Source organism: Mobula hypostoma, chromosome 29 (assembly GCF_963921235.1).
Source record: "Mobula hypostoma chromosome 29, sMobHyp1.1, whole genome shotgun sequence".
Classification (NCBI taxonomy): domain Eukaryota; kingdom Metazoa; phylum Chordata; class Chondrichthyes; order Myliobatiformes; family Myliobatidae; genus Mobula; species Mobula hypostoma.
Genome location: NC_086125.1, coordinates 29,135,971 through 29,151,157, shown reverse-complemented (window position 1 = coordinate 29,151,157; position 15,187 = coordinate 29,135,971). Strand labels below are relative to the sequence as shown.

The window sequence follows — 15,187 nt, the reverse complement described above, 5'->3', positions numbered from 1 at the left end:
CAGCTCTAATCTGCTAATTAATTTTGCTGACAATGCTACATTGATTGGCCTTGTCTCAAACAATAACGAGATGGCCTACAGGGAAGAAGTCATCTCTCTGACACAGTAGTATCAAGAAAACAATCTCTCCCTCAATGTTGCAAAAACAAAGGAGCTGGTTGTGGATTACAGGAGGAATGGAGATGGGCTAACCCCATTGACATCAAAGGATCTGAGGTTGAGAGGATACCCAGCTTCAAATTCCTTGGCATCCACATCACCGAGGACCTCACATGGTCTGTACGCACCAGCTGTGTGGTGAAAAAGACATATCAGTGCCTCTTTCACCTCAGACGGTTGAGGAAGTTTGGTATGGGCCCCCAAATCCTAAGAACTTTCTACAGGGGCACAATTGAGAGCATCCTGACTGGTTGCATCACTGCCTGGTATGGGAACTGTACCTCCCTTAATCGCAGGTCTCCGCAGAGGGTGGTGTGGACAGCCCAGTGCATCTGTAGTTGTGAACTTCCCTTAATTCAGGATATTTACAAAGACAGGTGTGTAGGGGGAAAAAGTCCTTAGGATCAATGGGGACCCTGATGCACCTTCAATTACTCCAAAAGACTGAAGTAGGGTAAATACTGAAAGGCTTTCATTTGCAGTAAAATATGACTTCCAGCATGCTGAGTGTCTGCCCCTGGACTGAGGGAGGGGCAGAGTGAAATCACCTTTATTCAGGGGTCTGTGGGAGGAGCCACAGGGGCAGTCAGCAGAGGGGCGTGTTACAACATATATATGTGGTTTACCACAGACCCCAATCACAATCTATTCCAGCTGCTACCATCCGGGAAATGGTTCCGCAGCATAAAAGCCGGGACCAACAGGCTCCAGGACAGCTTCTTCCACCAGGCCAACGGACTGATCAACTTGCGTATTTCTATGTTACATTGACTGGTCTATTTATTATAAATTACTATGATTGCACATTACACATTTAGATTGAGATGTAACATAAAGATTTTTACTCATGTATGTGAAGGATGTAAGCAATAAAGTCAATTCAATTCAATTCAGCTCTTGCCATCTTAAAAGTTTCTCCCCCAGGCAGTTAATCTGATCAACCATTGTAGCTATCTCCCCCTACCCCACCTCCTCTAACTATTGTCCCTGTCAAACACTTCAAACCACTTTTTATAATGCTGTTTACATTGTAAATAAGTGTTTGTATTTATGTACATTGTATTCCATACCCATCCTTTAACCTCTAACTTTATTTTTTATGTAATTTATTCTTTATATTTGTTGAATGATGTTGTTTTATCGTTGCTGGTGGTGCCCTGGCCATCACACCACAGCAAATCTCTAATACACGTCAATGTACTGTATATGGAGATACCTTCATCATCCTTTGCTTCCAGTGATATCTAGAATCCTACAGCTATCTGTCTTGAATAAGTGTAGTCACTGAACCTTCAAAGTCTCTTGGGCAGGAATTCCAAGGTGAAGAAATTTCTCTTTATTTCAACCCTAAATGACCTATCTTTTAAGCCCTGGTTTCAGACTTGGCCACAGGAAGTGCCCTGTCAGAATCTCCCCTGTCAGCGCCCCCAAGTATTTTGTTGGCCCCAGTTAAAGACAAGCTGAGCCCGCTCAGTTTCTTCTTGTAGGACTCCACAAATCCCTAACAATATTATACCCAGCAGACTTCAAAAGAAAACAGCTCAGTTCTTCTATCCAAGATTTTCTGAAAGCTCCAATTTTCCTGTCCCAGTGACATCTTTGTCATTCTGATAAACAAAATGGGTAAATTGATTTCTTATCGTGACATATACCAAGATTCAGGAAAAACTTTGTTTTGCATGCTGTCATACGGATCATTTCCTGTCGCCATCTACAGCCCTGAGATTCGTTCTCTAGCAGTAGAACAAGGAAATACAATTGAATCAATGAAAAGCTACTGTACACACAAAAAAGGCAGACTAACGTGTAAAACTGCAAATACAAAACAGTGTGATAAATAAAACTGAGGACATGAGTCCTTGAAAGTGAGACTGTAGATTGCGGAAATAATTCAGAGTTGAGGTGAATAAAGTTATCCCTGCCAGTTCAGGAGCCTGATGGTTGTTGGGAAAACTATTCCTGGTGATGTGGGGCCTAAGGCTTCTACTCCTCCTTCCTGATGGCAGCGGAGGGAAGACAGCATGGCCTGGTTTGTGTGGTTGATCTTGGCAGGACTTGATCTGTGTGCCTGATGTGCTTCTCGCGGTGAATAGACTTTGCTGGTGTTGTCCAATGAGCTAGTTGGCAAAATACACCAGTCTTCACTCTTCAGGCCCTGTCGACTGAGATGTCCTTTGTCTAAGGACAATGTTATTTCTTGTGCAGGCAGGGCTTTGTGCTGTTGGGCGTTGGCATTTGCAGATACAAGCACACAGAGTTTCATTTCAAACAGAGCACATCTCTCAGTCCTGCTCTCCTCTCCCACCAAATCCATCATCCCCGAATATACCTCTGACTATATTTCCTTTTTCTCTCTCAACTTGCTGTAATGTCATTTTGTTTATTTTGTCATGTCAATTCTGTATAACTTGTGTTCGTGTTAAATTGTGTTAGTCCTCATCTTGTACTGTGCTGCTGCTGTGAACAGCTAATGTACACTCGTGTAAAATTTATACTCTGATATAGGTGTAAGCTGATCATTAAAAAAAGCTTGAATTTGTACAGTACCTTTTTAAATGGAACGTCAGAGGGAAGTTTTTTTTACTGGGTGGTGAGTGTTTGGTATGTGCTGCTGGATGCTGGTAAAGACAGTTACAGAAGGGATATTTAAGAAACTCTTAGATGGGTCCGTGATGGCTATGTGTGAGTGAAAGGTTAGATTGATCTTTGAGTAGTTTAAAGGTTGGCACAACATGGTGAGACGGGCCTGTGCAGTACTGTTCTGTTTGTAGACCAGGGGAGTGCAGGTTGTGGGAGATTTGGCAGTGTGAATGTAGTTTGTAACTGTTTACTGCAACAGGCTTTCCCGAGGGAATTGGACAAGGGAAAGTTGTGTGGGTCCTAGGGGAAGAACGGGAAGGAGACTTTACCCGATTGTTTGAACCCAGGAGGGTATGAACAAGATTGGCAGGAAAGAAACGGAAACCAGAGCACCAAATCACAGAAAGAAGATCCATTGTGTTCAGTTCTGCCTCGTTCTTACTGCTGAGGTTTTGGAGGTGTGCAGTTGGTGGAGGGGGGGAGGGTGCTGCTCCCTGGTTTGGAGGACGTGTGTTATGAGGAGGTTGGCTTGCTTTCTGTAGAGTTGCAGGGGCTGAGAGGAGACCTGATAGTAGTTGGTAAAATTATGTGAGGCTTTGATAGAGTAAACAGTTAGGATCTTTTTTCCAGAACTGAAATGTCTGCTACTATAGGTCAGAGGGAGGAAGTAGAAAGGAGATGAGCAAGAACAGGTTTTTTACACAGAAAAAAGTGGGTGCCCAGAATGTGCTTCTGATGGTGATGGTAGAGCAAGTTGTATTGTAGCATTTGATAAACTCTCAGATAGGAACATGAGTATGCAGAGAAGGGAGGGATACAGCACGAAACAGGCCCTTCTGGTCCAACGAGATGCACTGCCCAGCAACCCACCTGTTTAACTCTAGGCTAATCACAGGATAATCTACAGTAACCAATTAACCTACTAACCGATCTTTGGACTGTGAGAGGAAACTGGAGCACCCGGGGGATACCCATGTGGGCACAGGGAGCGCATACAAAGTCCTTACAGACAGCATTGGAATCGAACTCTGAACACCTCCGCCGTGAGCTGTAATGACTTCGCGCTAGCTGCTACGCTACTGTATGTTCAGTGTGTGAGGAAGAGGAATTAGATTAATTAGGAATCATTAGTTTAATTAGTTCAGCACAAGGGCCTGTTCCTGTTGAATGTTTTATGTTTCTATAAGCTTACAAAAACACTGCCATTCGGTGATTCTAATAATTTGTTCTCTCCTAGACAAAACTACAAGGACTATTCCATGGAATCTAGGACACTTTTCCGGATACACGCTGCTCTTTCTAAACTGAAGGCGGAGAAGGACGAGAATGGGCTGGAGGGAACTGCCCTCTAGACATGAACCACGCGGAGGCCTCGGTGTTAAAAGGGATGGTCTAGCAATGGGAAGGGGCTGGAGTGTAAAATTAAACGAGGATGTTCACTTCCAATAACACCTGGGGTTGAAGCTCTTTCTGCTGAGAAGTTAACCTTTGGGGAGCCGGTCTGCCCTTAACGAATCTCTGACTTGAAGACCTTGTCCTGTGCCATTTTGGATTTGAGGAAAGGATATGAGAGGCATTGCCATGGACACTAATCGGTTGCCATTTTGTCTTCTGCTGGGCCTGTAGGGAATGAGTCATACAGATGGGGAAGAAGCCTGGCAGAATACTGGGAGGAGTTGGGTGATCAAATAAAGGGGTTGGGGGTGGTGAAATCGCCCAAGAAACGTGGTACAAATCAGCTTTATAAATGTTCTTTGTTCACTTTGCTGGTAATATCAGGTAATTGTGCCTTCCCTGCTAATTTTGGAGGCCTCTCAGTGCGAGCTGCAAGGGTTAGAAGGTGTTAGTACAAGTTAATTATTCTAATGTTTCTAAATTAGTTTCTGTAGATAGACTGAAATTATCAGGAGACTTTGATGGCTAATTGCACTCAAATTATTTTATATCTAACACTTAGAGATTTTATATTCTCATTCAAATAGGGTATTACATTTCATCACTGCTGTGTTTATTTAAGTAGGTGCAGTTGTCAGTTGGGCTTGGTCAGTGAATGATTTAATTGCTGTCCAACCCTGGAAAACTGGAATTTTTCAATGTTCAGTGTTCAATTGAAGCCAGGTACACCAGTTCCACTGGCTTGGGGCTTTGATATTTTGTACTTCAGGAAATGTAAATAGATTCAGATTTATTAATCACATGTACAACAAAGCATACAGTGAAATATGTCATTTTGTGTTAATAACCAACACACTCTGGATGTGCTTGGGGGAAGCCTGCAAGTGTTGCTACATCCAGTATTTTGGCACTAACATAGCATGTCCACGGTCTTCACCAGAACAACACAAGCAGTAGCAACAGCAACGGCAAAACGAGCTCCTTTCCCCACTCACTCACACAGACAGACATACGGACTTCCAGTCTTGGGCCCCAGAAGACTCTCAGACTTGTAGGCAATGGCCTCCAATCTCCCGACCCTGGCCATGACTCACAGATGGTGAACAAAAGTTTTCACACTGTGCAGCCTGAGATTGCCCTGTGTGATTCTAGTGTGTGAAACAGCAATATTGGGAATTCTTGCTGCTATCACCTCAGTGATGGTCCTGCATCCCCCTCACCCTCCCCATCACACGTTCTTCTCCCCTCTCTCACCCTAGATTAAGTAAGGACAACCAACTGAGCCTGCCCTGGCTCTACAACTCATTCAGTTAGCACAGAATCACTTCAGGACACCCCCACCCCCACTCGTTGGTTAAAGCCTCCTTTTGAACTCATACTGAGACTTTGACTGGGCAACAATTGGACTAGGGATGTTAAGGTCAAACTCCAGTGATCTACCTCTGTCCATTTATGAGAACTTGTTAAGTTGTGATATAACAATCTGAATTCCCAGGATGGACAAAGATGTGGTCACCCATGGTGTCTGTCCATGAACGTCTCATCTTGTCCAAGTATCATGTCAGTGGTTCGTTACCTCTGTTCTAACCAAAGTTGCATATAAGTCTGGTTGAACCCCCTGAATTCTGTTCAGTCACGTTATCACACTCCAGCAAAGACACTCTGAATTCTGAGTGGGGGGCTGTGCAAAATGATGCTAGCGTTAATAGGTTTACATTATGAAGCTAGGCTGCATACTGTATATTTATGCTGAATACAGAAGAATGATATTTAATTGAGGTGCTTAAGGTAATTGTGGAAAAAAAAACGTTACACACAAAATGCTGGAGGATCTCAATCAGTCAGGTTTCAGGCCAAGACTTCAGCAAAATGGGGTTGGTCTTTGATGATTGACACAGTCTCAATGGGCTGATAGGCTGTATGAGGGAATTTGAGAGTAGTTGGGTCCAGTACAAGTGAGTGTGGAGTCAAAGGGTTGTAGTTGTAATTAAATCTGCCCAGCACCTCATCACAAAACTATCTGTATTTTTAATTGCCCCTTCCCTTCTAGATTTTGCCGTGACACCATTCATATCCCAGCCACCACCACTTGACACCTTGGAATCCCACTCCATAATCTTTTTTTTCTTGGACCAGAACAGACAGATTTTGCTGACCTAAAATGATGCAGTTAGTACTTAACACATTTATTACAGCATTTGGTCTCAATACTTGACCCTCCACTTCTGAAGAGTCTCCTATGCCGTGTAACCCAAACTCTTCCAGCTCCAAGCGAGATTGAGGGTCTTCACCTGAAACGTCGACTGCCCACTTCCTTCCACAGATGCTGCCTGAGTTCCTCCAGCTGCTTTTTTTTTACTGCAGATTTCTACTTCATTTTATCTCAAATAGAGCAGATATTGCTTGAACCTTCCCCAGTGTGCAGCCCTCGTTTAAAGGAAGTTTCCTGGCTGATGGGGCATCCTGCAGACAGGAATGCGGAATTTCCCAGCAACAACAAACCTAACTAATTGTGCAGAGGGTTGTGTGCCTTTAGTAAGGCCAGCTGTTAGACTGATTCAACCCCTGTTCCTGTTGTCCTGGGAATCTTGTAATTAAGGACAATTACCCTAAAGGTGAGAGTTTAGGGGTGTTAGGACATATAACAGCACAGCCCTTCAGTCCACAGTGTTGAGCCGACCTTTTAACCTACTTTAAGATCAGTCCAATGTTTCCCTCCCACATAGCCCTCCATTTTTCTTTCATCCATATGTAGATCAGCAGTTTCACACAGTATTGTTTTGAAAGAGGAAACATTTGTCTTTCAAGTAAAGTTTCTTTTTAAAAAAAAGCAAGCTGGAATGGACTAAGGCTGAACCTCAACACCCAGCCCATGCATGAGGTGATTACAGGTTACTCTTGCTCTGTAAACAGTACTCAACATACATTGTCGACTTCATTAGGTACAACCTGCAGTGATTTTCTGCTGCTGTAGCCTACCCACCTTGAGGTTCAACGTGTTGTGTGTTCAGAGATGCACTTTTGCACACTTACTTGAGTTACTGTCACCTTCCTGTCAGCTTGAACCAGTCTGGCTATTCCCCTCTAACCTCTCTTATTAATAACACAAGGGAGTCTGCAGATGCTAGAGAGCTACAGCAACACACAGAAAACGCTGGAGGAACTCAGCAGATCAGGCAGCATCTAATTAACATTCACCATTTCAGACTGAGACCCTTCATGAGTACCAGAAAGGAAGGGAGAAGATGTTGGAATAAACAGGTGTGGGAAGGGGAACGACAAGCTAGAAGGTGATGGGTGAAGCTAGGTGGGTGGGTGGGAAAAGTAGAAGGAATCAGATAGGAGAGGAGAATTGATTGTGGAGTAAAAGGGGAACCAGGGAGTGATAGGCAGGTGAGAGGCCAGAGTGGGGAACAGAAAGAGAGGGAAAGAAAAATTATTGGAAGGAGAAATTAATGCACATGCCATCAGGTTGGACGCTACCTAGACAGAATATGAGATGTTGCTCCTCTACCTTGAGCGTGGCCTCATTGTGAACAGAGAGGAAGCCATGGACCAACATGCTGAAATGAGAAGAGGGATAGGAATTAAGATGGTTGACCACTGAGAAATACCGCTTTTGGCAGATGTAGTGCTCTACAAAGGGGTCCCTCAATTTACGTTGGGTCTCAGCAATGTAGGAGAGGCCTCATCAGGAGTTGAGGATACAACAGACCCAAACAGGTTTCTCCTGGTAATTCTTTCCTGCTCCTTTCTCCACTCTGCCCACTTACCTCTTTTGACCTTACTATCACCTCCCCTTGGGGCCCCTCTTTCCCTTTCTCCCATGGTCCACTCACCTCTCCTACTATCACATTCCTACCTCTCCAGCCTTTTACTTTCCCCTCCCACCTGGATTTACCTTTCACGTTCCAGCAAGTTCTTCGTCTTCCCATCTCAAGTCCCTGAAGTCCAGCTGTTCCTGAGATACTCCAATCACCTTGTCTGACAACAACAATCATTCCAAGTCAAAATCACATTTTTTCCCTGTTCTGATGTTTGGTCTGAACATCTTGACCTTGTCTGCATGCTTTTACGTAGGTATTGTGATACTGTCACATAAATGGCTGATTAGATATTTGCATTTATGAGCAAGTGTACCTCAAAGTGGCCACTGAGTGTATTTTATAGTGTTATTAGAAAGTTATACTCGAAATTCATTATAGTGGAGTTAATGACATTAATGTCAGTGATAATAATATGCTGAGGTTACTAACTGGCATGTTGGATAAAGTAGGGATGTTTTGCCTCTGCGTCCACAGATGACTTAAAATGCATCACTTAATCTTGTGTGATGAGGTGTAATGGTTTGCATGTACATGTGATTTACTCAAGTACAGCAAGACAAACAGAATTGATTTAAATTACTTAATCATTTTAATTTATGTTAAATTGACTGAATACAGTGGAAGTTTGGTAAAGATTTTTCCTGTCTCTAGCATTTATATACAAGGTCCAAAGGTTGATTACATGAGCTGCAGAATTAAATTCTGTGAGTGGATCTTGACATTTTCTCAAGCCAGCTCATCAATGACCTGGAACAGTACTGCCTGAAAAAAATCTACATGGTTCCCCCAAATGACTAACCAAGAAGCAACGTACCCAATCTGACATCCCCATATCAGTAATTAGCTCTTTGATTCATTAGGCAAGTTCTGATACCATTACTCTTGCACCAACTGGGACAGATCCCAGAATCAGAACCAGGTTAACTTGTAATCCCAAGGACAAATAAATTACACATGCCTGGAGTCACCAAGAATGGAACATCTCAGATACTTTGAGTCCTCAGATTTACTGTAGCTGGTTCATGCAGATTAAGTGGAGGAACTACCGCACGGAACATCCTCCCCAAACATACAGGATTGACCTCTGGCAACAAACAGAAGCCAGAATCCCACCAAACAATACAGTGCAAGACCCCACAGAAACGTTGCCAGACGGGGCACTGCTTGACAGACGGAAGTGGTGCACTCTCAACAGAGCGAGAGCGGGAGTTTGTAGGACGGGAGACAATATGGTGAAGTGGGGTTTAAAGACCAGCGAATCCTGTGAGTGTGGCGAAAGGGTGCAGAACATTGAACACGTTCTGCGCAACTGCCCGCTCTCACCTGATTTAGCTGACACTGACCTGCTCAACGTCAACCAAACAACACTAGAGTGGCTGGCTGTCTGGTGTGACAAGCTATGCTGATGATGATGCAGATTAATGGAAATAGTTTGAGGCTTGTCCAGACTCTGGCAGGAATCGCACGTGGTTTTAAGATGTCGCGGCAACTGTGGCCGATGCCTCACTCCTGTCAGCCTCTGCTTTTTGCCGTCTCTTCATCAGTTTCTTTTGCTTCTTCTCCTCTTTCTCCAGTTCCTTCACCATTTCCTGAAACTTGGAGTTGCGGGGGTCGATGCTGTAACCAAATCGCTCTCTGGCTTCAGCCAGCAGCCGTTCTCTCCTGGCCTTCTCTTCCCTCTGCTTCACTTTTGCCTCCCGTTTCTCCCTCCTCCATTCCTCAACCATCTTGGGCATCTTGGCCATGTTGGCTGCAATCAGCTTTTGCCTGCCAGGGAAGGAGAGATGTTAATCACAACACTGTTGAAGAAATCTACTGAGATAAGATTAGCTTTATGAAACATCAGAACATACAGTGAAATGCATTATTTGCATCAACAACCAACACTGTCTAAGGAATGTGCTGGGGGCAGCTTGTAAGTGTCGTAATGCTTCCAGCGCAAACATAGCACGCTCACAACTTACTGATCCTAACCTGCATGAGTTTGGAATGCTTGAGGGAAATGTGTGGTCACAGGGAGAACTTGCAGGGATGGCACAGGGAAATATGGTGGGGATGGGGTAGGGATAAAGGGGATGTGGAGAGATTAGACAGTAAACACGGTCAACAGCAAGTAAACAAGTATGCTTAAAGGAGACACGGGTCACTGGCCCATAAACCACACAGACTTCCTTGCCTTTGATTTCATTAACAGCTGATTATCTGCATATTACCCCTGCTGATCAGTTCATTCAGGTGGTTGTGTACTGACAATACCGGAGGTTGGGACTGAACTGAGGTCAGTGGAGCTGTGCCGGCTGATTAACACTGATGCAGAACAGCACGGTGTGAGGGTATGCGCTGGAGAAAGATCTTTAACAGCGAGATCACAGACACGTGAAACTTGCAATCTCAAAGTAACTGAGATGATGAACAAGACAAGAAAGAATCAAGATTATGCAGTGCAATCAAGGAGTGTGTAAGGAGCACACCTGGTGACACACATCCAGGTTATCTGTTCAATTACCTGTCTCATTAAACTAGCCTCGCCTCACCTCCAAAGGACAACACAATCCCCCCAATGACGTAACACAAAATGCTGGAGGAACTCAGCAAGTCGGTCAGCATCTATGGAGGGGGGTAAACAATGAAGGGTCTCAGCCGAAATGTCGACAGTTCGTTCCCCTCCACAAAAGCTGCCTGACCTGAGGTCCTCCAGCATTTTGTGCTGCTCTGGATTTCCAGCATTTGCAACATCTCTTGATTTTACATTAAATGGCAGTATTGTGTCTCCTCCAAAATGATTCCTAGCAGCACATTCCAGATACCCATCCCTCTGTTAAAAAAAAACATGTATTCTGCAGATCTCCCTTAAACTTTTACTCTCTCAGCTTAAACCCATTTCCTCTAATGCTTGACATTTCAACCCTGGGAAAGAGACTCACTATTGCCCCGATCTATACCCACACCCTTCACAATTCTCACATCTTCCCGACCCCCTCCTCCTTACCCCAACCCCTTGTCCTAACACTGCTCTCTCTCACCATATACTCCTTGCCCCTCTACCCCTACCTTTACACACTCCTCCTTCTACCTTGTCCCGCTCCTTCCACTCCCCGTCCACCCCTTCCCTCCTTCTCCCCTCCTATAACTCCCCCTCCACCCTTTCCCTCCCTCTCCCCTCCTATAACTCCCCCTCCACCCTTTCCCTCTCCCTCACCCCTCCACCTGTAGCTCCCCCTCCACCCTTTCCCTCCCTCTCCCCTCCTATAACTCCCCCTCCACCCCTTCCCTCCCTCTCCCCTCCTATAACTCCCCCTCCACCCTTTCCCTCTCCCTCACCCCTCCACCTGTAGCTCCCCCTCCACCCTTTCCCTCCCTCTCCCCTCCTATAACTCCCCCTCCACCCTTTCCCTCTCCCTCACCCCTCCACCTGTAGCTCCCCCTCCACCCTTTCCCTCCCTCTCCCCTCCTATAACTCCCCCTCCACCCCTTCCCTCCCTCTCCCCTCCTATAACTCCCCCTCCACCCTTTCCCTCTCCCTCACCCCTCCACCTGTAGCTCCCCCTCCACCCTTTCCCTCACCCCTCCACCCTTTCCCTCACCCCTCCACCTGTAGCTCTCCCTCCCTCTGCCCTGTTCCCTCCCCACACCTGTTGCGCTCTCTCTGCCGCCGTTCGGCCTCTCGGTCGCGGATGTTGCTCCACATCTGCTGCAGGGTAGGCTCAGCGCGCTCCTGCTCTCGGAGGAGGCTTAGCTCGGCGGGCTGGGGCCACAGGGAAGCGGCGGGGATCCCGGAGGCTTCGCCGACGGCCGCGAATCTCCGGCGCTGCGCCCTGGGGCCGCGCTGCCACTCCGGAGCCTCGGGCCCGGGCACATAGTGGCCGCTGAGGTCCAAACCCAGCGGCCTGGCGTGGTAGGAAGCGGTGGCGAAAGCCGTGCCGAGGGTAGGGGGAAGCAGCCGCGAGCTTGACGAGACACCCAGGCTCCACCGGCTGATTAGGCCGCTCAACTGCCACCCTACGGGCGCCGCCATTTTGGAATGGGGTCCTGGCGGGGCGGGTGACCAACATATGCCTGGCGTAGTGATAAAACTTTTACAAACTTCTGAAAATGAAGTTAAGGGAACAGAGACGCTCCCAGATTATGAAGATTTGACTTTATTCTGCACACTCCAGGACCTCCATTCAACTCATATATTTTCGAGACGTTTGTAATGTTCCGTGCTGCTGATGGCATTTATACCCGTGACAATGAGCTAGAAGATTTACAAAATTGTAATCATTAATGTAGGAAAGTTTCTGTGCGTCAAAGTCCTTGCCACTAGAGAGTCTGCCATTGCTGGAAATTTTGAGAAACACACAAACACCACAGATCAGACAGCATCCGTGGAGGTAAATGGAGAGTCGACAATTCGGGTCCAGGCCCTATATCATCTCCACAAGATAGAAATACAAGCAGGCATTATTAAAAAATATTGTTTTAATGATTACAACTAGGTAATCTGAGTGTGTGATGTTTTTGTCATAAATATTGATTAGGGGTTTGTGGGGAAAACTCTCTGGTTCTCTTTAAGAAGTGACGAGCCCATTGTGTTAGAGAGTTAGGTTTATTGCACCTGCACAACTAAATGTACAAGTACAATGAGAAACTTACAGCATTACCATAGACACAGAACATCGGATACACAACATAACACACGACAAGCAAATTATACAAGAAGGAACACAAACTGGAGCAAGAAAAGAGCAACAGGCTGATAGAGGACGTAAACACAGGTTCTGCAGATGCTGGAAGTCTTGAGTAACACCAAATTCTGGGGGATCTCAGCAGGTCATGCAGCATCTTTGGAGAAGAACAAACAGTCGATGCTGAAAGCTGAGACTCTTCAGCAGGCCCGTAGCATTAACTGTTTATTCACCTCCATAAATGCTATGTGACTGACTGAGTTCCTGCAGCATTTTGCCTGTGTTGAATCTGCTGAGGAACTCAGCTGCATCTATTGGGGTGGGGTGTGGGGGTGGAACGGCTGACATTTCAGGTTGAAACCCTTCATTGGGACTCACTGGATCTTTTACATCCACCTGAAGAGAGCAAATGGTGTGCATCAACTGATACCATCTCTCAGTGTGAGCCGAAATCTGGTGCTTGACCTGATCTTACAATCACTGCGCTGAGAGATAATGGTGTTCTCACCAGCACAGATATCTTTAAAATGCAGATTTAAAAGGTCATTGATATGCAGAACATCCTTGCTTTCAGCCTAAAGTTTTTTTTTAAAGAGAATACAGGAAGCTTTGTCATTAAATTGTTTTTTAACCACTGGCAAGACATCTGTTTCATGGGTTAGATTCTGAACTCAAAAAGAAATAACATTTTTTGGTGAACTCATTACAAGGGCTCCTCACCTTTTCTTAAGCGTAACTTTGAATGAGTTGAATTATTGACCCAATGACCCTATTTTCCGCTTGGTGAGAAATCCATTCAGTGTGAATAATCCCCTCGCTAACACCAAGGCTCGAAGTTTTATTTAACTTTTCAGATTTAACATTAGAAAGCAGTGGATGGGTGACAGGTGGTTTGAAATCAACAGAACGCCTTGGTGAGGGACCACCTTGGTAGGTAATCGGACTGTCCTTTGCTGGCACTGGCTGGAGGTCAATCTCATATTCGAAACATTGAATAGAAACAGAAATTGGTCATAAGTCATTGTGTGATATTCTCTTCCCCCCCCCATTTAAACTAGACTTTATTCATAAAATATACAGAGGTATAATTGGGATATGTTACTGCCTTCATTCGGAGTTGTAACAATTACAGATTATCCATTGGACCATTGCGGGTGGTCTGTCTGCCCGTGCCTGGACCCTGGAACTTCCTCCATAGCACCTCCACCTCTCCTTTTAGCAAATCTTTAAAGAAACGATTAAATTTATTTGATTCATGTACATTTAACATTCAGGGAAATGCATCATTTGTGTCAGTAACCAACACTTGTGCTGGGAGTAGCCCGTAAATATCGCCATGCTTCCAGTGCCAACATTGCATACCCACAGATTATAACCCTAAACTGTACATCTGGCACGTAGAAAGAAACCAGAGCACCCGGAGGAAGACCGCACAGTCACAGGTACAATGTACAAAATCCTTACAGACAGTGGCTGTAAACCCGTATCAGTGTGAGTACCTGTAATGAATCGTTACAGACGGTGGCTGTAATCCCGTGTCAGTGTGAGTCCCGTAATGAATCGTTACAGACGGTGTCCGTAATCCCGTATCAGTGTGAGTCCCGCAATGAATCGTTACAGATGGTGTCCGTAATCCCGTATCAGTGTGAGTCACGCAATGAATCGTTACAGACGGTGTCTGTAATCCCGTATCAGTGTGAGTTCCGTAATGAATCATTACAGACAGTGGCTGTAATCCCATATCAGTGTGAGTACCTGTAATGAAACCTTACAGATGGTGTCTGTAATCCCGAGTCAGTATGAGTACCCGTAATGAATCGTTACAGACGGTGTATGTAATCCCGTATCAGGTGAGTCCCATAATGAATCGTTACAGACGGTGGCTGTAATCCCGTATCAGTGTGAGTCCCGTAATGAACCCGTACAGACAGTGTCTGTAATCCTGTGTCAGTGTGAGTCCTGTAATGAATCGTTACAGATGGTGTCTGTAATCCCGTGTCAGTGTGAGTCCCGTAATGAACCCGTACAGCTGGTGCTTTAATAGCATTACGCTAACCCGTACGCTATCATGCCACCTATGATGCAATGTGAAGCATCTAAAAGATCAGATAAAAATCAGATAAAGATTAGCTTTGTTTGTCAAATCTACGTTGAGACATACAGTGAGATGTGCCACTTGGGCCAACGACCACACAGTCCGAGGATGTGCTGGGGGCAGCCCACAAGTGCTGTCATTCTTCCAGCATCAACATAGCATGCCCATGATGTACTAACCCACCCAGCCTCCCCCTCATCATCTGCCAGCTTGTACTCCTCCCCTCCTCGTGCCTTCTTATCTGGCTTCTTCCCCACTTCCTTTCTAGTCCTGATGAAGGATGTCAGCCCAAAACGTCAACACTTTATCCCCCTTCGTTGAAGCTGCCTGACCTGTTGAGTAACTCCAGAATTTTGTGTGTTTCTCAAAGGGGTTGCTTCCACCGTCCCTTTAGAACAGAGATGAGGAGGGATTTCTTTAGAGCGGAAGATGATGAATCTGTGGAATTCATTGCCACAGACAGC

At 45.4% G+C, this 15,187-nt stretch overlaps 2 protein-coding genes across 5 annotated transcripts in view; one reads left to right on the top strand and one right to left on the bottom strand.

Annotated features, from left to right (window-relative positions):
• Nucleotides 1-8,745, top strand: part of zgc:158403 (tetratricopeptide repeat protein 39A) — a 123,141-nt gene extending 114,396 nt beyond the window's left edge. For all 4 annotated transcript variants that reach the window (XM_063035937.1, XM_063035936.1, XM_063035935.1 and 1 more), the window contains exon 18: nucleotides 3,977-8,745. In XM_063035937.1, coding sequence (XP_062892007.1) covers nucleotides 3,977-4,091 — 115 coding nt within the window. In that variant the 3' untranslated portion in view covers nucleotides 4,092-8,745. The remainder of the gene's footprint in view (nucleotides 1-3,976) is intronic.
• Nucleotides 8,550-12,149, bottom strand: gadd45gip1 (growth arrest and DNA-damage-inducible, gamma interacting protein 1). The gene is made up of 2 exons (XM_063035940.1): nucleotides 11,594-12,149; nucleotides 8,550-9,728 (listed from the first exon to the last, which is right to left on the bottom strand). The coding sequence occupies exons 1-2, from the start codon at nucleotides 11,974-11,976 to the stop codon at nucleotides 9,434-9,436; spliced, it is 678 nt and encodes a 225-aa protein (XP_062892010.1). The 5' UTR covers nucleotides 11,977-12,149; the 3' UTR covers nucleotides 8,550-9,433.
• Nucleotides 12,150-15,187: the final 3,038 nt, after the last annotated feature.

Coding starts and splice junctions, on each gene's coding strand:
- gadd45gip1 (XM_063035940.1), bottom strand. CDS start 11,976: ATGGCGGCGCCCGTAGGGTGGCAGTTGAGCGGCCTAATCAGCCGGTGG. Junction 9,729..11,593: donor CGGCAGAGAGAGCGCAACAG/GTGTGGGGAGGG, acceptor CTTCCCTGGCAG/GCAAAAGCTGATTGCAGCCA.